Below are 23,525 nucleotides of genomic sequence, written 5' to 3'. Positions count from 1 at the left end.
GAGTCTCGGGTAGATTAAGTCCGATTGAATTGTAAAAAGAGTTCTTAGTGGATTGTTCATCATATGGGCGTGGCCCCGCGGAGTAGGATGTTACCGAACCGCGATACCATTTCTCTCGTGTTCTTTTATTTTATGTTTCTGCATTATTCATATTGTCTTATAAATTGTTAAAAGACTAAAACCGGTACTTACATTTTCAATGAATTCATAAAATATGAATGCCGAAGCCTATGAGTTTCATAATTGTTATATCTGCTACCCATATGAATTTTCGTGTTATAAAATAGAATTTTCAATGAATTTTCGTGTTATATCTGCTACCCATATGTATGGGATATGATGAATATGAGTTTCATAATTGTTATGAATTAAATTACTAAAATTATACTATATCAGTTAAATGGCATGAACTTAACAAGAAAGCATGAATGCCCGAGCCTCTCGGATCACGTCACCAAGCAAGAAAAGATTAAGTAAGCTAATTTTAAGGTAACGTATAATCTCACTTGTATCTTGAATAAGTTTTGAAGAAATATTTATGTGATTTTGAGGTGTTGATTGCATGTTTTCAAGAGAAATGATTATATATTATATTGTGTTTCAAGTTTATGATTACTAGTATTATCATGATTACGGATATGAGTTGGGCGACCCCATGCAAGATAATAATATGCAAAAACTATTTTCATAAAGAAGCATAATTGATTCATGTTTTGTTATGTGTTTAATGCTCTGTGAGAAAAATGGTGTACTTACTGATTTCTAGCTCATGTCTTAAATGGTGTAGTTTTACAAGTTCAAGATTGTGATTACGTTATTTTGTTTATGAAATTAAAATATTAAAGACTATTGTTTGATAGTGGTCAATTGGTGACAAGAAGACTTATTAAAATCGGTCGACCAGACTTTTTTTTTTTTTTTAAATCGTTGGGTTTTGAAAAGGAGTTTTAAGTCTTAGAATTTCTGTTTTCTTAACTATGCTTCCGCACAAGTTTAATTATCTTCAAGTCTTTTATGATGAATGAAAAGAAAAATGTAACGGTCTAAAGGGAGTCATTACACAAATGAAATTCTCAAGTACCGAAAACAAACACATAAATGAGTACATAAACAAGAGCACATATATGGCTAACACTATTTAGAGAGAGAGCGAAATACATTACCTAATCAAGGTAAAAACCACCGTTACCATAAACCAAAATATAAATAATGACAAAATAAAATCCCTAAGCATTACTGACAAAACCTCCAACAATTTGATATCAGCTAAAGCAACTAGAGAAAGCAATAAAGCATGAGAGATGCATGATGCAGTCAAAGTGCCGCCCATGTCGCGGCACGTAAGCTCCACGCACCGCCGCCGTCCACACGACCACCGCCATGTGAATCCCCACCAACTGTGCAGATCTAACAACGCTACAAAACTAATGGCCACCAATCTCTATGATCTCACCTTGGATCCACTCCCACATTGCTACAAACTAATGGCTACAAACAAATAGTCCTCATTCATATTTATTTTTTTCCCCCCTTTTCCAAACAACGCTACATGTCATTGACCTAAATCTTTGCAAAATCAATAGTGAGCTTTCCATCGTGGGCCTTCCTAAAGAAGTGCTTGACGTAATCCGAGTATAAGATTGGTTTATAGAGAGGATTTTCTCCGTTACTAGCGAGCACTTCAGGCAAGGGAGAGATGATATCTGTTGGCCTTGGATTGACAAATAAGGGAACAGAAACCCTCTTCTTTTCTTTATTAGCCACTACTCTATGCTCAATACTTTTATACCTTCCATTACTAAAAATTTGTAGGGCATCACCGACGTTGATAATAAGAGATTCTTTTACCGGCGGAACATGGATCCAACTGTCCTTACCGTCTACTCGCACGTAAAGCCCTCCGACATCATCTTGCAGCAAAATAGTGAATGTTGAGACATCCGAGTGGCGCCCAACTCCCACGGTGAGCTCCGGATTAGGGCAAACAGGATAGTAAATAAGGTTAAACCGCCTTGAACCCGCCAGAAGCTTTTCCTTTTCACCATCGATTTCAGTTACATTTATGCCCTTCATTAGCACACTTAGCAGACGGTTTATAACTCTCTCGTTCTCATGCATGTATTCTAACACTTGATCCCTGAAGAGGCAGTGAAATGTAATTTTTTTAATTAATTTAAAGTGGAAATTAGCATTATGTAGCTACAGATATATGTAAAAGAATACCTCTTTCAATAATTTTTTACTTTAACCACTTGCTTGATGCTTATGCGCTTGAACTTTGTTACTTGTTTTCTTTTTTTTCTTTTTTTTTTTTTTTTTTTTACTTCAACTGCTTGCTTGTGGGCTCTAGTTTTTTTTTTTTTTTTTTCTTGTTATCATTATTATTACTTGGTTGCTTTTGTGTTTTGAGAAATCTTTTAGTTTTAATGTTTTTCATTAAAATATTTTTTCTTTGATTTTCTCTTTACAATAGTTTTTTTTTTTCTCAAATATGTCCTCATATAAAAACTCTTTTCACGCATTCTTCTAAAATATCAGTTCTTTTTTTTTTTTTTTCATTTCCCTACTAAAATAACTCTTCTTAAATAGGACCCAAGTCTTTTTTTTTTTATAAAAAAAATCTCGTACTTATTGTTTAGTGTGTTGATCAAAATGCAAAACTTCTTTTCATTCGACCTTTGGAGGTTGCATAAATGCTTGCTTGCCCCATTTTTTTTTCTTTTCCTTTCTTTCTAGAAACCTTGTATTTTAATTGTTTCTCATTAAAACAGATTTTCTCTAATTTTCTCTTTAAATAATATTTTTCAAATATGCCTCTATTTAAATATTTTTTTTACATTCTCCTTTAAAATATTATTTTCTCAAATATGATCTCAGTAAAGAAAATTTATGATTGCCCCACTAACATAATTTTTCTCAAATGTATCTAAATTTTTAAAATCTTATATTTACTTTGTAAGTTTTATTTTTTATTTCATAAAATAATATGTTTGGTCAAAAATATTATCAGTTTGTAAAATCTCTTTATTCTATAATGTACACAAAAGAAAAAACGTATTTATTGTTCTGAATTTTTCTTGTTCAACCATCGTTATATGATCTCATTGTTGTGTTAAAAATTCTACAATTACAATTTCTTCCAAATAAATTATAACTGTATACTATACATAGAAGAAGCAATCAAATTGTTTATTCAAGTTTTCAACTATGAAAATAATAAATTTTCCAACAGTCAAAAATTAGCTTACATTAAAGAATATGAGAATTTAGCGTAATTTAATAAAAAATTTATAATTATCAAAAATCAGTAAAATCAGCATTTAATATTTCCTTCAATTTCCATTCAACCGTGGAAAATGATCTCTTCACAAAATAATAAATCTTCCCAATTATTAAGATTAAACTAAATTAAAGAAAGACAAAATTCGTAATAATTTTTATAAACTTTCATATTTTGTGTATAAGTTTGTTAAAATATGTTTTTTTTTTTTTTAAAAAAAAAAGAGCTACACCTAGAACACGTGCCTAAAGGCTAAAGCACGTGAAAATGATGGCATTGTTAATTAGTACACATATATTATAATGGACAATAAGAAAGAATTTACGCAAATACATATAACTTGCTATAGAGAACGCGATCATGACAATTAATAAAGGGAGATCAAGGGAAATATGGAAATATGAGAAATTAAAATTAATAGGTCATTGTCTAAGAGAAGTTAATAAATAGGTCAATCTTATGTAAATCTAGATCTATAACCAGCTGAAATTTTAAAAATACCCTCTTGATAAATTTTGAATTTACCGAGCAGTTCAAGATTTATCATTAGAGTTTGTACAGTTTTATAAAAAGTGATGCTAACTTAGTAAATTCAGGATTTACTAACTATATCTTGAATTTACTATTAGAATTTGTAGTTTGTACTTTTCTTTTTTAAGTGATTCTAACTTGGTAAATCTTGTTAAATCTTGGATTTACCTCAATTTACCATGCATATTCAAGCTAACTTGGTAAATTCATGATTTATCAAGTATATCTAAGATTTACCATTAGAATGTACTGTTCTTTTTCAAGTGATTCCAATTTAGTAAATCCTAGATATACTTCGATTTATCAAAAGAAAGAGAAAAAATAGTAGGAAAATGGTAAAATTGGAAAATGAAAAATTAAAAACATGAAATGATTTATTAATTTCTCTACATTGGTAAATTATCCATTTACTTCCATAAATTTTATATGTAGGCCTATTTCCTACCATTTCTTATACAATTGATACGTATACATATATCATACATGGATTGATGTAAAGGTATGTAAATGTATATATGAGAATATTATAAATTCCCAATTTTTCATCACTGATTAAGAATTGTTTTTTAGCATTTCAATTACATCTGTATTTAAAAAACTTTCTTCAGTTTTATTTTCCCCCTCTCAAATTCTTCGCACTCAATGGAGAAAAATATTTGGCCCAACACTTAAACGACATGCATGTGCAATAAAAGAAACATCTCTACTATAAACTATTCTGACATTTATAAATATCGACCATGGTACTTGTTCCATTGCCTTTTTTTATTTAATCTTCTATCATCCTCTTTCAAGCCTATTTTTATATATCGACCATTCTATTATATTTGATATAATCAAGGCTGGCTTAGGAGAACAAGGGGCCTTTAACAAGAAAAAAAAACTCATATAAAAACATGAAATTAACGTCAAAATTAAATAATAGATTATGTTACAAAACATAAAAATTTGCCTAAGACCCCTTGTTAACTTAAGCCGGCCATATATGTATGTGTTTATGTAATCTATGTGCGTGTGTATGTATGTATGTATGTATCTATAAATATATATTATAATCACTAGCATAAAAGACATGCAAGATATTCATGTGAATATGTGATCATTAATTATATATGTACGTGTATGTAAATGTATGTGTACATGTGTTATAAGAGTTTGTACGGTTCATAAAAAAGTGATGTTAACTTAATAAATTCATGATTTACCAAGTACATCCTAAATTGACCATTAGAATTTATAGTTTGTATTTTTTTTTAAGTGATTCTAACTTGATAAATCTCGTTAACATATCCAGGATTTACCATTAGAATTTGTACATTTCTTAAAAAAATGATGCTAACTTGGTAATTTCATAATTTACCCAGTATATCCAAGATTTACCATTAGAATTTATACTGTTCTTTTCAAGTGATTCCAATTTGGTAAAATTTGGATATACTTCGATTTATCAAAAGAAAGAGAAAAAATAATAAGAAAATGGTAAAATTGGAAAATTAAAAATTAAAAACATGATGAAATGGTTTATGTATGTATGTATGTATCTATAAATATATATTATAATCACTAGCATAATAGACATGCAAGATATTCATGTGAATATGTGATCATTAATTAATTATATATGTACGTTGTGTATGTAAATGTATGTGTATGTGTGTGTGTGTGTGTGTATTGTAATCAGTAGCGTAATAGACATGCATGAATGAATGAAAGTAGGCTGATTTCAACTTTGTCTTACTTGCAAACAGACGGCCAAAGCTTAGAGGCCTCATCCTCAGAAACGTAAAAGAGACTGAGGTAATCTTTCCATTCCAAAGCCGTCTCGACATGAGGAAGAAAGCTCGTAGTGTAGAGGACATTGTTGGACACCGTATTCTTTTTCGAATACTTGTTCTTCTCCTCGGCAGGTAAGTTAAAGAACCGACATGTCGCGTCTTTGAGATTATCAAGCACTTGGGTGGGGATACCGTGGTTTATGATCTGAAAGAAACCCCATTTTTCGGCAGCGTCACATATTGCCGACGCCACTTTGGGATCGTCCCAATTAGACACATCGATGATCGGAATAGACTCGTCGGCCGTAACCCTATTCATAGTCCGCTCTTCGAGAGGCTGGATGTACTGTTTGGGAAGGGTTTTGATGCCGGTTTCTGAGAGACCCTTTACACCATACCCTCTGTCTATCACAAATTCAGTGACATGATCAGTGGTGTACCGCAGGGTATTAGCAGCCATACTGATGTGTAGGGTTGTGACTTGTAATAAGATGAGTATCGTTTGAATGCTATAGGTTAAAGAGAGGTAAAAAGAGAAGCTGAGGGGTGTGATGATTTACAAGCCTGCAAGATGTATATTTATAGAGTAAAATTGCAAACGTACGTCCAAAATATGTTAAACGTGGCCAATTTATTTTCCAACGGCCAATTAATCTTATCTTTGTATTTGTCATATCTATTTTACAATTAAACACTCGCGGAAATAGTAAAAAATAAGCAAATATGAAAAGCTTAAGAAAGTATATAGGTAAACTTTTAGTTATAGAAATTAATAGGTCATAACTTATCAAGTTATGGTTCATAACCAGATAAGTTATGGATAAATTTGTCAAGTTATGGTTCATAGCTAGACAAGTTATGGATAAAAACTGTGAATTATGGACAATAACTTGTCAAGTTATGGTTCATAACCAGACAAATTATGGACGAGCACAGTAATTTGACCTATTTATTAACTTATGTAAACTATTTATTTATTAATTTTAATTCATCTCAAGTCTTAGCCTACTTCCCTCTTTCTCTCTTAAACTAAAAAGGAAAAACCTAAGTGCGTAGCTCATGAGAAAATTGGAGATCGATTCACTACATGTTGGGAGTTCAAAAGAAAATCTTTGTCCTTTGCTTTATATTAGAAAGAAAATATTTTTCTTAGTATTTATTAATGAATTTCACATTATGTACTGAAACAGTACTCCTTCGAAAATCGGAGAGATCAAAGTTAGAAGACTTCTATTTTTTTTTTTTCCGATTATAATAAATGCTTTAATTCGATTAAAACAGCTCTTCGTAGATTACCAAACCATTCGGCGCAGATTCTTTATTCTTAGGTTTACAGACCTCATTCGGCGCAGATTTTGAGGGCGTTGGGTGCAGGAAGGAGAGAACAAAGACTCTACAAAGAGTTGTCGTCACGCAGATCTAACCAGTCTTCAAGCCGGAGAAACAGAAATCATTGGGTCGGTGAGGATAACTCAAGAAATTTAGACTAGCTTGGTATGGCTCGAAATTTTATAAGATATTTAAAAATTTTTAAAATATGACATTTAGATTAGGCCAGACCGGCTTTAAAAGAGAAATGATCGGTTAAGTCCGGCCGTAAGCTTAAAAAAGACCAGGCCAACATTAGTTTGCCTCTAGCCAGCCCGTTTAACTCGACCTAAACTTGCAGCCCTAACATCCATGCTACGAGAATTAAGGATGCCTACTACGTACATAAGTAGAATCACTTTTACACACACAAAACACAAATTGAGCTAGAATCAACTTCTTTGTGCATTCTCTACACTATGCTCGGAAAATATGTCCCATTTGGTAACATTTTCAAAATAATTTTGTTTTCAATATAAAAGTAAAAATGAGATTATTTTGAAAATTATTCTTGGATTGACTTTAAAATTGTGTTTGGTCGGTTTTTTAAGATATTATTTTGAGTATAATAAAAAAGTAAAATCGTATTTGGTTATAATTATTAATTAATATATTATAACATTATTGACAAGTACTAATAAATGAAAATAGAAAAGGGAAAATAACTTTTAACCGTTTTCTAATTCTTTCACAAAAATTATTTTCACTGTCTTTTGTTTTCGTTTTCGTTTTCAAAATATTTGTTAAACAAATACAATTTGAAGACCGTTTTCATTTTCGTGTCTCAAATGTGTGTAAAAACGTTTTCAAAAATAAGTAAAATTTAATTCTAAATGCACCCTAAGGTTGTTGTTGAGATTTTTCCATTCTGTGGGGGAAAAAAAAAAAAAACTGAAATCATTAACGTTGGGGAAAAAGAACCGATAAATCATTAAAATCTTGACATCTCGACATATATAAAAGCCACAAACACCATTTCGTCCATGCTCCAACTCCTCCGCCCAACGTCTCAACTTCCTCTTTTTGCTCTGATTTCTGTTTGTTTTTCTTTTTTTTTTAACCTTTGCAATTTTAGTTGTTCTTTTTATTTTTCAACACAAATGCCCACTCGCATTTTAATATTTTCTTATAATTTACTTCTCTAAAATATTTTTTCCCGTTTACTTCTATTAAAATAATTTATTTTATATGCATTATTAATTCATTTTTTTATTATTTTTTTTTTCGTGCTAAAGGTTCATGTATGGTTTAATTCTTTTTTTAATTTCTTCATGAAAAAACTTTTTTTTCTCACTTGCTCCTATAAATCAAAATATATTTTTAAAATATATCTTTGCCTAATTCTTTTAATATCATCCTTATTATATCAAAAATAGTCCTTATAATTTTACTTTTGTAAATGACCAACTAAAACAATATTTTCTAAAACACGAATTTTTTAAATAATTTCTTTCGCGCCACCTTACAATTATTATTTTCTCATAAACACATTTTCTCTAATTATTTCAGAAAGTAACTTTTCTTAAATGTTTCTTTTTACATATTTTTTCCATCCATCCTTCTCAACTTTTACTTTTACATATGTACTGCCTAATTCATTTTATGATTTATCTGCAAAAATATTTTTCAATGCATGTTTAACTTGTCTGTATAATATTCAGTCAAAAGACATGTCTTTATTAGAATATATATATATATATATATATAACTATCTTTATACATAAATATAAGACTTAATAATCTCCATTTCGTTCCCCTTCACCTTCGTGCAGGAGTTGCCACCATCTTTTTTATTTCTTACCTTTTTCCTTCTTGTTCTGATTTCTTTTTGCTTTTTTTTTTTTTGCTTTTTGTCAATTACTATACAATTTAACTTTTCTATGTTGTGCTTGTTTGAAATACTTTTTTCACACTTTGCCTCTATTACATAATTTCTTTCCCATGTGTCCTTCACTAATTTTTTTTTTTTTTCCTCTTGCCAAAGGCTCCTCTACAATGTAACTTTTTTGGGTGTGCTTCTTTGAAATACTTCCTCACTTGCTACTATTAACATAATTTTTTCTAAATGTATCCCTACTTATTGATTTGTGTGCAATACTTACTATATCAAAAGAGATTCCTATATGATTTTGTTCCCTAGTAATTGGCTTACTAAAACAATTCTATCTCAAATGTGCCTTTTTTTTAATTAAAGTAGGATTTTCATGCAACTTTCCAATTGTTTTTTCATTCATAATTTTCTCTAATTTGTTCCTGTTGAGGTAAATTTTCAAATTCTTTTTACATCGCTTAGCTCCTACTGAAATATATATTTTGTTTCAAATGTATCCCTACTTGTGTGATGTTTATTATCAAAAGTAATCACTAGAAATACTTCTTTTTCAATTGGTGTACTAAATAAATTTGTTCTCAAAAGTGTCTCTTTTGTGCAACCCTTTCAACAATATTATTTTCTTATAAATACCTTTTCTCTAATTTATTCATTTTTCTTAAATATGTACCCATTTATTTCAACCGAATGAACAAATAGGGGAGGCAAAATAAAATTATATTCTTTGCAATTTTCACATATTTTAATTTGGATAAAATCATACTCCAACCTAACTCACCCAACTCCAAGAGTGAGACTTCTTTTCTTTTATAAAGCTAATTAAGATCCGAAATAAATTTCACATGACATGACCTGAGAATTATTTTTGGTTTCCAATCAATAGAAGAAAATTCAACCAAAAAAAAAAAAACAGAAGAAAAAGACATGACAACAAAAACAATTTATTGTAGATTAATAGAGGTAGATGGTACACAGAGTCGTGTCCAACTATGTCCACCTCAAATTGCAAATTTCATAATATCGAGTCCAGTATGCAGGACAAGTCAGTGCTGTGACATCTCCATCGTATCAAATAGGCGCTTCAGATTTTTTTTTTTAAAATAAGAGGACGTTTGATTTATGGATTGAGAATTATGATTTAAATTCATTTTTAATTTACGTGTATTTTTTATGATAGAAAATATTATAACGAGTTATGAGTCATTATTTAAATCATGGCACAAATATTTACTCCAAACGCACCCTAAGATTTTAATGCTGCCAGTGGTACTGATGAAAATTAGTTGTAACCCAACGTCAACGTCGATGGTACCAAGGTATGAATTCATTTTGTAAACGTGTAATATAGGATTTATTATCATAGAGCAATTTTAACAACCACCCTTTAAAATGGTACTACGTTAATTATTTGTTCTCAACATTCGCCGTTTGATTTTTTTTTTCTTTAGGACTAGAATTGTTAGAATATCAACGTCAACTTAAAACATATTCATGATGTTATATAATATAAATATAAAATATCTAAATCATACTTTTAGAGATTTAAAAACTGCACGTCTGACAGATTAAAACGTTCCAAACAACAATCAGAAGAGCATCGACCAACTGGTCTTTTTTACTATTCTCGTTTCAACGACCGAGTGTGAGTGGGGCACACGTCTTTCAATCTCTCTTTGGTATCTTAAACTCCTTCCAACCACAAAAGAGGCAAATGAAAAATTAATCTTGAGAATCAATCAATTTTTTCTCTAAAAAACCCTTACCAATAGCCCTCCAAAAGTCTATCAAGTGATCTAATTAATATGGGACTTACTAGGCTTTTATAGTGTTTAGAAAGGCATATTCCTGAAACAATTAGGTTTCTCAAAGCATAATTCATGTAATTAATCGCATTGAGTCAATTTGTAATGTCAGCAGTTACAATCAGTCGACCAATCACAGAGCCTTTATAAATTCACTAGCCGATCGACCGGTGACAACACGAAATCTATTAAAAAGTGACGTTCTGGTCAACCGGCCTTCGTTAGTGGTCGACAAGTACCTGTTCTGAAAACTTGTTTTCCAAGTTTGTTCAATACAGGAAACTTGCATAAAGCTTAGTTTTAATTCAAATAACTCAATGTAAAAGTTACTTGAATAAAACAATCATATAAAGCTTTCTCGTATTAAATAAAACTCAAACAATAATTCAACCAATTTATCTTGAATTAAATTAACAATTAATTTAACCGATAAATTACTCATGAATTAATTATCGATCTCACATTTGACTTTAAACTTTTTTGTGAAAATAATATAAGTTACCAATATGTAAGAAACACGTCCTATCGTTACAGGAAAATATATGAACTAACAAAGAGATTCAACGGACATATATAGTTCAAGTTATTTGTACGTTATTAATGACCGATTCAAATGGATAACTCAAATGAAGGTATTGCTATTGGTTTACGTATGCCGTATGCTTTTGTGTAGTAATTTCAAAGAGAATCTTACTAGTTTAATTAATGCGTATTGCCTTGTTGGCCATTTTATATATGATGTTATCACATTCATAGTAGTAGTTAAAGTAATGCACACATTCTTTTGTCTTTCAGGCAAACAAGACAACCCAGTTTAGGCCTAAAATAAAATAAAAATAAAAATAAAAATGAAAAACAGATAAAAGTTAGTTGTATTAGATCTGATACTGAATAAGCTGGCACAGAGGAGAGCCCGTGCATACCAATACGCGTTATGGCCGGATGGGAGGTATATTCGTAGATAAAGAGGGGCATATAATGATCCTTTTTCTCTTGATAATTATGGTGAGTAATAACCGCGCATTTATGTCATTATTTTACAGGGATTTAATCTTTGTGATTCAGAGTTTTTTGTTTTCTTTAAAATACTGATATGTGTAATATGATTTTGGTTAGTGCATAAATTCTTTTGTTTATATGACAATGATTATCATTATTTTGTAGCATATCCTATCCACTTCAGATAATAAATTTTGGTTTGTTATCTGGCGTGGCGTTTATATGATACGATACTCTCATTGGGACATCCGACAATAGTGTCGTGAGGTTTTCTTTTTTCTTCTTGTTTTCTTGTTTCTTGTTTATTGGTAAAGTTTTGTATTATATTGGTTCTTACGTTTTTGTAATTTTCTTTGATTTGCATTGTTTTGTGTTTATATGAATATGATATTGCCATTACACTTTTCATTAGTATATATCTTACTCAATCCACTTAAGATGATTACAATATTGTTGAGCTGTTGAATGTATATGTAGTTGGTTTTATATGAAAAGGACATTGTCATTAGTTTATCTTAAATTCAATCCGTAACTATTATTATTGTCGAAGAGTAATAAACTTATGATGTTCCTTTGGGACCAGCAACTGGACATATGGGCACTAATTAACATTAGTGGTAAAAGATTAAACTGAACATTGATGAAACTGATCCATAACAAAGATCAGTCAAAGCGAAGCATTGATCAATTCGTTAAGAACTGTGTTTGGATCTTGTGAGCTTTGAACTGTTGTCAAAAGGATTCGAAATATAAGAGTAGAGATGTCAATCATGTCTTGCCGTGCTGCTCAATTTATAATTGGCTATGCCTATGCGTATTTCTTGTCTTGCTCGGTCTGATCTACTAAATTGCGTGTCATGATCATGCCGACTCAAGAATGAAAACCATAAGCCTGGCCTGGCCAATAAGCCTAATTGACATCTCTACGCATGAGACCCAAAAGCTTAGACATAATTACAAACCTTCTATTTGACGATTCTTGTTATTATCATTTGTCAAGATTAATGTAACAAATAATCATCACTAATATAATGACAAGCATTCTCCACAACAAAATATTCGTACTAGAGATCTTTAATTTTATTGGACGTTGTGCATCGTCTATAATAATACCAAAAAAAAAAAAAAAACACTCAGATCTTATCCATTTATGTAACTTCGTCTCTTGATTACTAGACGGTCAAATAGGAGGAGGAAAACCAAAGTATTCATTAGGATATATAGAAGGTGAAAGGTCAGTGACTGAATCCGAATGATTCATGTGAGACATTAAATTCGTAAGTCGAAATACGATTAAGATTCCAAACATAATTGTACGAATTTAGGATTTATTTATAATATATCAAGTATGTTTTGTTGATTTAGACAACTATTATGGGCAATTTTATTTTCTATTTATATGAATTAATATTCATAGTATGTTTCTGTTTGAGTCACATGGAGCTTAACATCATTTGGTGATAATAATTTTCGTTCTATAGATGAACAAAAATGAATGATTATGCTTTGTTCTTAGTTGTGGTTTTAATAAAATCGGAATGTATATATATTGTTTTTCAAGAAAAAAAAAAAGAGATTGGTAGGTCAATTTTATTTTTATATGTTCCAGGATTAAATATATAAATAAACTAAAGTGAAGCGATGATGCATTTTGGGCTAAGGTTTAATTTTAAAAAAAAAAAACAATATATAAAATAGAGAGGGGTCCAAGTGCAAGTTATTAGAGAAGTCCAAAATAGTTGAGTGGCAAATTTATAATTAAAATATGATGAGAGCCAAAAAAGAGAGAAAGAAAACGTATGTTTTCTTCTCTTCTGCCCTAGGTCAGACAGAGTTTTGAGACTGAAATTTCCCACTCCTATACACTTCCTTCATGCAGCTCGCCCTCTCTCTTCTCTCATCTTCTTAAATTTACTTTCTCTCCCTCTCTCTCCCACATCAGAAACCCTAACCTTCTTTTCTCCTCTCTAATCCCTTAGGGTTTATTTAGTATGAGAGTTTAAATAAGAGTGATTTTAGTTTTGATTTTTAAACCAGAACCATAATTCATAATTTTGAGTCCAAATCATAATTCTGAGACCAGAACTAGAATCAAGAGTTTGAACCACCCAAAATCAAGGGGGGTAGTTTTAAAATTAAGAGTGATTCATAGTTTAAAACATCACATCAGAGTTCAAACCTTAAATCAGAACCATCATAACAAAACAATGATTTTGAGTGAGTCAAATCATAACCATTTTTTATTTTTTGTAAATAAACACTGGTTCTGAACCAGAATCATGGTTCCGAGTTTAGAACTCTTACACCAAACAACACTTCAAAAACTCAAATTCCATAATTAGGATTCGGGCTCAAGAAAAATCCCTCAAAACCCATTAAAACTCAAGGTTTTGAAATCTTGAAGCCAAAAGTCTATACAAACAAAGGTATACTTTTGACCATGTTTGGACTCCTCAATTTGAGATTTTAGAGGTCTTTTATATGGTTCTTGGTGGTAATTCGAGTTTGATATTTTCATTAAGCGCTTCTTTTGTTGTGTAATCTTCTTAAGGAATGGTTATGGTTGGGTTTCACATTTTTATCTTGTTTCACATTTTAGTACTATGAATAAGCTTTCTACTGAGTAGAGAATGTTTGGTAAAAGAATTCGTTCCCTGATTCGAATCATGATTCGTGAGTCGCTACAGTATTTTCTCTCACAAAAAATACACGTAAATCGAAAATAATTCGAATCACATAGTTTAAATTCTCCAACTAAACGTAAAATTTTATCTAAATTTTTAAAAATCACTATGTTGCTGGAATCTTTCTAATTTTCTATCTGACCTGTCGATATACTTCTTTTAGAAAATTATTAGCTTTGAATTTAGTAAAAATAATTTTTATGCATGACTAGACTTGTTGAGGGTCATGTAGAATTTTAAATCACTCAAAAAGCACTTGTTAAAACACTTGTTAAGGGTCATGATTTGAACCAAACTTAAAAAGTTCACCAAATATTGGTTTAAAACACTTATTAAACAAATGGCAAACCATCAGTACTCAAAAATGTATACATGCAAAAAAAAAAGTAAGGAAAAGTTAATGAGATGTTTGGTTCATGAGTTTAAAATCATAATTCATGATTCTAATTTTTGAAATTCAAATTTTTTATAAAAAAAAAAAACACTATAAAAAATCAAGAACCATAATTCAAAACTAAGAACGAACCCTTGAAACAAACGTCTCATAAATGACTCAAGCCTATAAAAGTAATCCTCAAGGCTCAACGCATTGAGAACAAAACCACCAATAATTATGAGCTTAAACCGTCTGAAAACTACTTTCTTTTATGGGATTTTTTTTTTTTAAAGCTCCAGCTTCGCCTTTTAGAAGCATGATAATGCTTTGCATAGTTTTGTGGGTTCTCAATGAACCACTTCCATCCATCACCCACACCAACAAAAATAAATAAACGTAAAAAACACCCTTTTATCATATATGCAGTGCAACGACAATTCTAAACAGATGACTGAAGTCCAATAATACCTGCAGAAAATATCAACGTCACAAAAAGTGAGGGTAATGTTTCAGAAATCGGCAAATGGAAAAGGCAAAAAAAAAAAAATTGCTCGCTTAAAAACCCCCAAATTTGCTTAATTTCATTCATCAACTTATATATGATTAAAATATACGACCCCGAAATGTCGCACCAATATATGGTCTTTTTGTTATACCATTCACCTAGACGTGAAAGTTTGGGCTGCCCAGCCCAGCCGGAATGAAAATTTTGGGCCGGCCCAACCCAGCCTTAAAAGGTGGAGGGTTGGCCCCATCCACCCTAAAGCCCGACCGGCCTAATGCTGGCCCAGAACTTTATATGGTATATTCAGAAAACTTTAGGCTGGCCGAGCCCGAATAAGCTTCGAGGCTCAACACCTCTGTCTAGCCCGGCCTGGAGGTTCGGGCAGGGCCTGATCCAACAGTAACGAGTCGCAACGAGTCGCAAGCCGGCCTGTTTAGCCCAGGCCAAACTTGCAGCTCTACATTCACCAAATATTAATAACCCAAAAAAGAGATTAAAAAACAAAATCCTCAAAACACCAAAAGAAATAAAGAAGAAAAGTACCACATCCAACTCTTGCTCCTGCATTGCCAGTAGACTTGCTGAGTTCATGTCCACCTATGAATTAGTCTTCATATTAGCTTATAAACAATTAGAAAAGTAATTTCACATGAGTAAGACCATCTCCGATACAAATACTAATTGAATGCTATATTTTCACTAAAAAGTGTGAAAATAGCATATTTGATGTGTTATTCTATTTTGTGCTCCCATACCTAATGCTATTTCAAATGTCATTACTTTTTATCATGATTATTGAGCTTTGAAACTTGTAAAAGTTGACTTTAATATCAAAATAATTTCAAAAGAACAAAATTGTATTGATCAAATGAAAAAGTTAATATATCAACCATAACAGTCATATGTCAAATTTGGCATTTGCTTTGTGGAAAATTTACCCCAAAGTATAGCATTTGCCAAATTTATCATAGAAAATAGCATTGTATCAATGAGTGACTTTCACTCAAATGTCAAAATTTGGCATCTACACATACACTTTGACATTGCATTGGGGATGCTCTAATTCTCTACAAATGTGGGCTCAAAATTCAGAATATATACCTGGCTTAGAAATATTTGACAAATTTTTTAGTTCATCTACCTCTGGTGAAAATAGAAGAAATAAATTTATGATACGGGGATGTACGTGAGATTTCTCACTTCGTGAGTTCCAAACTTAGATTCGCAGGAATTGAGAGAAGGAATCAAAAACTTAAATTCCTACTGACAAATAAGTGAAAAGGTTTTCAACGAAAAGGTTTTCAACAAGATACAAAGTCAACTACAATAAACATCCCTCAACTTTGGTGAATAAGTAACCCTAACAACGAGTTAAATGTATCAAAATATTGAACCAACCACATTTAACTTGGAACGTTTCTACTCCGATCACAATTATCTTTTTGACACCAACCATCACACTGACTACAACTTTTATGATTTAATCTCTCTTCACAGAGAGGGAGATAACTCAAGCTTTTCGCCTGCATTTTCTTGCTTAGTCTTATAGAAAGATACCAAAATAAAGCTCGGATTAGACTGACTGACTTTGTCAAAGAAAGATACCAAAATCAAGCCTTTAAGGGTTTTCCTTTCTCTTTGGTTGTTTTGAATTGGAAAGATGTGATTGGTTTCTAATTTACGGCCCTGTTAGGCTTTTTCTTTATTTTTATTTTTGTTTCTTTACTGCTTTGTTAGTGAGGATAATTTATCCTCCTCTCTTGTATTAGACTTAAAATTGTTGTCTAATTAAAAAAAAAAAAAAAAAAAAAAAATTACATAAAGCTTTGTTCAGTAAAGATAAGTTTTGTTTTGTTACACGCAACTCTCTTTGACCCCACCTTTGGTTATTCTCACACCACGAAAGGGGCCCTATTGTAAACATTCCTCCTGATTTAGATGCAAAAAAACCTCGTCATCATTGCCAAACAATTGCATATCATAATAGATCTAGGTTCAATCAAATTACCCATCAAGTGATGTGAAACTGAAGCCAATTTCTCAAACAAAATTCACAGAATTAAATATCTCATTCCTCTAAGGGGCGTTCATAGGATCCAATCAACTAATCAAACTGACCGGCCCAATCCAATCCATTAAATTTTTGACGAAAATACCGACCTCAATGGGATTAGATTGGCTGTGAGTTCTTAAAAACCGATTTTGATTGGATTGAATGTTAATTTTACTGTCAAAAAACTGATCCAAACCTACCCAATGTTGATATATTATAAAAAAAAAAGTAAAAAAAAATTATTTATAGCTATATTATTGGTCCAAAACTTAAAATCTATTTTTTTCCCATACACCTTCACACACACAATCAAAAATTCATAATGAAAACCTATGTTTTAGATTATGTTTTCTTTCTATGTTTTTTTTTTCTCTCAACTCTTTATGCAACAATCTGGAATTGGCATCCCACTTTGAATCCATTTGAACTTCATTTTTTGTCTCCATGCAATTGACTCTACGCAAATCATCTTCCTTATCTTTTAACACTGCCCTCACCATTCTATCAGCATCATCCAAACTTTCTCTTTCTTCTCCTCTGTCCATAGCCTCTATCCTCGAAAATAACTCACTTTCACCAACCTAGTGTCCACAAACGCTTCTTATTACACACTAATTTTCCTCTTTACAAGCTTCGATCTGTCCTTAAGTCTAAATCCTTCCAAACCTGCCCTTACCTCCATTTTCCACCAATCCTTCAAAGATGTCTCAAAACCTCAATGGCGTTACACACCATCAAACTGGATTTGCACCCAAAATGAGTGGACAATGGTCCGAACATGCCCTCATGCCAACCTCATGCCTAAGCTCACGTATCATAGCCTCCCACGCCAGAGAGGACAAACATCTATCAATATGGTCGCTCACTTTTCTTTCACAAAAATCAGACCAAGTGAACTGTGCATTTGCTTGAGTCGAATCCCTCAATTCGAATCGTCTAATCATCCATCAAACACCCTCATGCTTCTTGTGACTATATTATTTGGAGCCCTTTCATGACCAAACCTAGTCACATTGAAATCTCCTACTACACACCAGTTTGTGCCAGAAATCACATGTAACCCTGATAGTTCCTCCCAAAAGTCAGATCTGTTCCTACCTACATTAGGTCCATAAAAACCCAGATTCAATTCTAATGGAGACCGAGAACTTTCCTATAAAGCAATTGACCATCGTAACCACTCTAGAGTCCCAAATTACCACTAACCACCACAACAGCCTGTTAAAAGTCATCACCGACTCTAAGCAGTCTAGTAACATCTAGAATCGCCGCCCATTTTCTCAAGTTATCAATGACGTCTATCATATTCTAGAATTATCTTCTAGTTGCTGCAAATTAGAAGCTTCGGGAACACTTGAAAATCGGTAAAATTGCCGACATACTAGAAGACTCTAGCTTAGGCGAATTGGTTATATTAACCAACTTAAATGGTCTATAAATATGGCCTTGGATACTCGGTGGTAGAGTGCACAAATACAGCAAGTATGTCTAAGTTTTGTGTGTGTAATTAGTTAGTGAGCGCATGTGCTTGTAAGTGCAGTGGTATTGTAAGCATTAAATAGTATGGTGTGTGAGTGAGTTCTTAAGTTTAGTGGTCTTAGATCTGAGCAGTGTTTTGCATGTTGTTGCAATTACTTTTTGACATAAAAAAAATAATAATAAAAAGTAATTACACATTTGGGTTGTAGTGTTTAACACAGCCCCTTGAAAGCAAAGCCACCCATTCCCCTTGCCTCAAATTCGACAAACTCACTAAACTTTCCCCAGCAAACTCTTTTTTTGTTTCTTGCAAATTTACAATTTATGGGTTAATTATACATAAAGCTCTTTACTAACACTCCTTGCAAAACACAGCCCCCTTATTTTCTTCGAAAGCATCTTCATTGGATAATTGTGCCCCTGAAACCTCTGATTTTTTGGGCCTTAATAATGATATTGCTAAAGACTTCCCAATTCCCTCAACCCTCTTTTTATTTTTATTTTTTTTGTTAAATAAGAATATTGAGTGTCCTAATCTATTTATTCTTCAAAATAGTTAAGAAAATACCCCAAAAGGTATCAAGCATTGTAATACCAAACTGGACCATAAGTTCCAAAAGCATTATGTACGTATTTTCTGTAACCAAATTAATAATATTACCTCTTCCAAGATCATCAGGATCAGCATGCACAACAACTGCTCTCCCAAGAATTGAATGAGGCCCACTTAAAGGAATCTAGAAATTAAAGGAAAAAAAGAAACAGAACATGGAAAAATTAGAAACATTCAAACCAAAACTGACAACATAACAGTTTCAAATCTTACCATAGATCCTGTTGTATTAAGAGTCAATACTTATACTATACAATCTCAAAAATAAATAAATAAATAAAAGATTAACAAAAGATTCAACAGTGAAATAGTTTTAGGCTTTTAGTGAATAATCATTTCCATTACCTGCCAATCCTTTATCGAAACCTCAGCAACTCCTGAAAGAGTAAATTCAACATTACATAAAGCATCACAATTTGACAATTTCAATCATATAAAATCTAAGAAAGTGAATCACATTGCTGCACCGAAACTTTTCGTTTTTCGCATTATACACCCCAGACATTTATTTTGACAAATTGCACCGTGAACTTTCAAATCAGTAGCAATTGAAGTTCAATAGCTGACAGGTATTATTTAATTGATGGTTCGAGATACGAGATTTGCACTTCGCCTAGTTTGAAAAATGACAGGCTTTGCCACAAGCAAACCTCGTGTCTTAAACCGTAATTTGATTACGCTCATCAACTACTCGACAACCATAAAAATTAAAACATGTATATAACAATTTGATAGTTTTAATCATATAAAATCTTTTGTGCATAAAAAATATATATATTAAAACAAAATCTTACATACTAATTTTAATCATATAAAATCTTTTGTACATTAAAAATATATATATTATAAAAAAATCTTACATACCATCTGGGCCAGCAAGGATGTTACCCAAATCGCCGGCGTGACGCTCCTTATCAGCGGGAGCTCCATGGTCCTTCTTCAATGGATTAAAATGAGGTCCCATTAAAAATAAAAAATAAAAAATAAAAAAACCCATCAGAGAAATTAAAAGTAAAGTTTAAAACTAATAAAGAATTGCATAGAAATTGAAAATCTTAATACTTAGAGAGAGAAAGAGTCGAGAGAGAGAGAGAGAGAGAGAGAGAGAGAGTACCAGTGGAGTTGCAACCATTGGTAGTATCACCAAGGGCATGAATATGGAACCCGTGAAGGCCTGGAGAGAGACCTGTTATCCTTCCTTTCACATGGGTAGGCCCTGTTTATTAACCATATTATTAACCATTAAAACCAAAATTAAATTAATTTTTTTTAAAAAAAGAAAAAAAAACAAGAGAGAGAGAGAGAGAAACCATTGGGATCCCGGACGAAGTGAAGAGAGCCTCTGATGCTGTTCTCTCCAGTGATGAGAACCACCGCTTTCAAACTACTCATTTTTGGACCAACTGGTTCTACTCCCAACAAACTCCACTTTTTCTCCTCTTGTTTTTTATTAATTTTTTTTATCTTTTTTAAAAAAAATGCAAAATGGAAATAAATCAATTATTATTTACTCAAAAGAGTTTTTTTATTATTTTTATTATTTTTTATGAGTGGCAGCTTTATGTAATTCAATTAATTCAGAAGGAGCCAAACAAATAAATATTCTAGCAATAAATTCCAAAATTAACAAATAAATAACATTAATAACAAAACAAAAAACAAAATGAGGAAGTAATCGATCAAAGTTTTCGAACGTCAAATTCAACAATTACAATCTAACACAAAATTATTATATACAATACAAGGGGACAGATTTTTCCCCAACTTTTTCCCCCAAAATGGGAAAAGTTTACAAATGCGCAAAATCAACATGCACATATGAATATATATATATATATATATATAGAGAGAGAGAGAGAGAGAGAGAGATCAATCGGAACGGGACGCGGAGAGAGAAGGAAAGCAGAGGAAAGAAAAGAGGCGCCGGAGAAAACGGAGAGGGAAGAAGAAGAGGAGGTGAAGGAGTTGGTGAGTAGTGAAATGCTCTGGATTGCATGATATGTATTGCCATACATTTGCTGATGCGTTTGCTACCGCCAATACTACCTGGCTGTTCAACACCATCTCTCTCTCTCTCTCTCTCTCTCTCTCTCTCTCTCTCTCTCTCTCCTGATTTTCTCTTTGTGAATTTGGGTTGTTTTGGGAAGGAGGAAAAGGAAAAGGAAAAGGATTTTCCTTTGCTTAACCGAAAAGGGAAAAACAAAACGGTGTCGTTTACATTGATGCTCTCATAAAAATACTATCCAAAGTTTTGATAAAGTTATTTCATCTTTTTTTCACTATTATGTTATAGTGTTTTAATTTTTTTTTCTTTACTTTTTTTTATCTTCTTTTTGAAAAATATTAGCATCACTAATTTTCCAACTTTTTTTTATCACTTTTTACATGTAATATTTGACGTGTTGACTCTATTAACATAATATATTATTATTTAAACAGAAAATGAGTATTTCACATGTCAAGCAGTGAATGCAGAAAGTAACAGAAAGAGTAATGCTAGCAGTTCTCTTTTTTTTTTTTATCTTTCCTTGTTAAAAACTTTGAGAGCAAGACTCGCCATTGATACTGTGCATCTAGGATACAAAATGTTGTTTTGGGCCTGTCTTTCGGATCGATTCTCAGTTGCCAAAATGCTCATTTGAGATCAAACTTTGAGAAGATTTGGGCTTCTTTCAGGTGAGTGAATAGGGAGCTGGTTCTAGGAATAGGGAACTTGTCATCCTTCAGGAACAGGTTCAAAGGCTTATAGTCAATCACGAGCCATTTCTTTCCACGGACCTATTCTGATCTTTTTCTACATAGAAAGCTTGGCAAGCCCAATCTGATTTTGTGGGCTCGATCAATCCTTACTTGAGAAGCTAGGCACATTCTTCTCGGGTTAAGGCTAGATCTGACGGAGTCATTCTTGGATGAGTGGCCTTGGTTGGATTGATGTCTTCATTCTTCTTGAAAGGCAGCTGGATGAAGAACTTCTGATTTTTCCATAAATGGCTGGGATGCTGAAACTGATCATGGCTATTAGCACGACATTTCAGAAGCTTATCTTTGATATCTTCATAGCCAGTTGAAGCTTCCTTGATTGAGAACATTTTTGGAATGGTAGAGCAAGGCTTGAATTGTCTTTTGTACTTCAACCTTGTAGGGAGGATTTGAAGTCTCTTTGCTTGGTAGTACACATCCATTCCCCAAACACCATGGATACTCCTACCCAGTCTTTAGAACCAGCTAGATTATCCTCATCAGTTACTATTCCTAGTTCCTGTAAAAGATCCCTTTCCTCCAAGATATAAAATCTAGTAGAATACTCTTACATCCCTGAAACGGCCATAGTAGAAGAGTTTGTCCCTCCTTTGCTAAGTCCGTACAATGTTTTCAAAAGACATCGACGTACTATTTGATAACTCATCTCTAACACCAGACCCACCGTCAAAGAATATGTCCAGTCCTCTAGGCTTGATAAGTGTCTTATTCCCAGTACCTCTCAGGAACAATATATTGATCTCAAGCCAATTTTTGACAGTTTAATTTGGTCAAAACCAAATCAGATTAAAAAGTTTATAGAACAAACAATTTTTTATCTAGATCAAATGGTTGAGAGTATGAAGCTGTCGGTATTTTTTTTTCGTTTGTCCTATCAGATAAGCTCCTAAAACTATCCACGTCTCTGACGGTTGACTGGTTCTCACAAAAAATGGTCAGTTGTTCTTCCCTATGCATGGTCGTCACCCCGATGGAGTTTTGGTGTCAGTTTCTAACACCACCCACACCATCAGATAGTTATCAGTGAGCTGAGTTCGTTGATGTGCTATGCAACCTCCACCTTTCCCGAAAACCACCGCAATCGCTGGCAAAAGTTCTGAAAAGTAATAAGACTTCCAATTGCGATATCTCTATCATCCGACCTTCGATCGAGGTGATTCTGGTTCCCATGGACCTAGAATGACGAGATAAAGAAATCTCATCCATTTTTCCTGTCTGATTTTCACTGGAGCGCCATTGTCTTAGGTGGCCTAAGTTATCGTCGCCGCCATTGTTGGAGTTTTCTTTTCTAGGCATCGATTTTTGACACTACCCATATTATCAAAAACATCTTGATGAGCTAGGTTTATTGACATGTTGTGCGACCTCCACCTTGGCCAGAAACCACCATAATCAGTGGCAAAAATTTTGGAAAGCAATAAAACTTCTGACTGCGATGTCTCTATTGTTCGATCTCCGATTGAGGTGAT

The 23,525-nt window shown here is 32.4% G+C and overlaps 2 protein-coding genes across 2 annotated transcripts; both read right to left on the bottom strand.

The window, feature by feature from the left end:
- Positions 1–1,137: 1,137 nt before the first annotated feature.
- On the bottom strand, positions 1,138–6,929 carry LOC112092533 (feruloyl CoA ortho-hydroxylase 1-like). Its single transcript, XM_024168977.1, has 3 exons — positions 6,925–6,929; positions 5,550–6,125; positions 1,138–2,137 (listed from the first exon to the last, which is right to left on the bottom strand). The coding sequence occupies exons 1-3, from the start codon at positions 6,927–6,929 to the stop codon at positions 1,561–1,563; spliced, it is 1,158 nt and encodes a 385-aa protein (XP_024024745.1). The 3' UTR covers positions 1,138–1,560.
- Positions 6,930–14,797: 7,868 nt separating this feature from the next.
- On the bottom strand, positions 14,798–20,749 carry LOC112092514 (superoxide dismutase [Cu-Zn] 2). The gene is made up of 7 exons (XM_024168913.1): positions 20,607–20,749; positions 20,413–20,512; positions 20,161–20,258; positions 19,642–19,673; positions 19,345–19,420; positions 15,695–15,748; positions 14,798–15,114 (listed from the first exon to the last, which is right to left on the bottom strand). Exons 1-7 carry the CDS (start codon positions 20,686–20,688, stop codon positions 15,086–15,088), a joined length of 471 nt encoding a protein of 156 aa, XP_024024681.1. The 5' UTR covers positions 20,689–20,749; the 3' UTR covers positions 14,798–15,085.
- Between the last annotated feature and the right edge of the window lie 2,776 nt (positions 20,750–23,525).

Source organism: Morus notabilis, unplaced genomic scaffold (assembly GCF_000414095.1).
Source record: "Morus notabilis unplaced genomic scaffold, ASM41409v2 Scaffold489, whole genome shotgun sequence".
Lineage (NCBI taxonomy): Eukaryota > Viridiplantae > Streptophyta > Magnoliopsida > Rosales > Moraceae > Morus > Morus notabilis.
The sequence above is the reverse complement of the archived record's forward strand: the minus strand, read 5'-3'. Positions and strand labels throughout refer to the sequence as shown.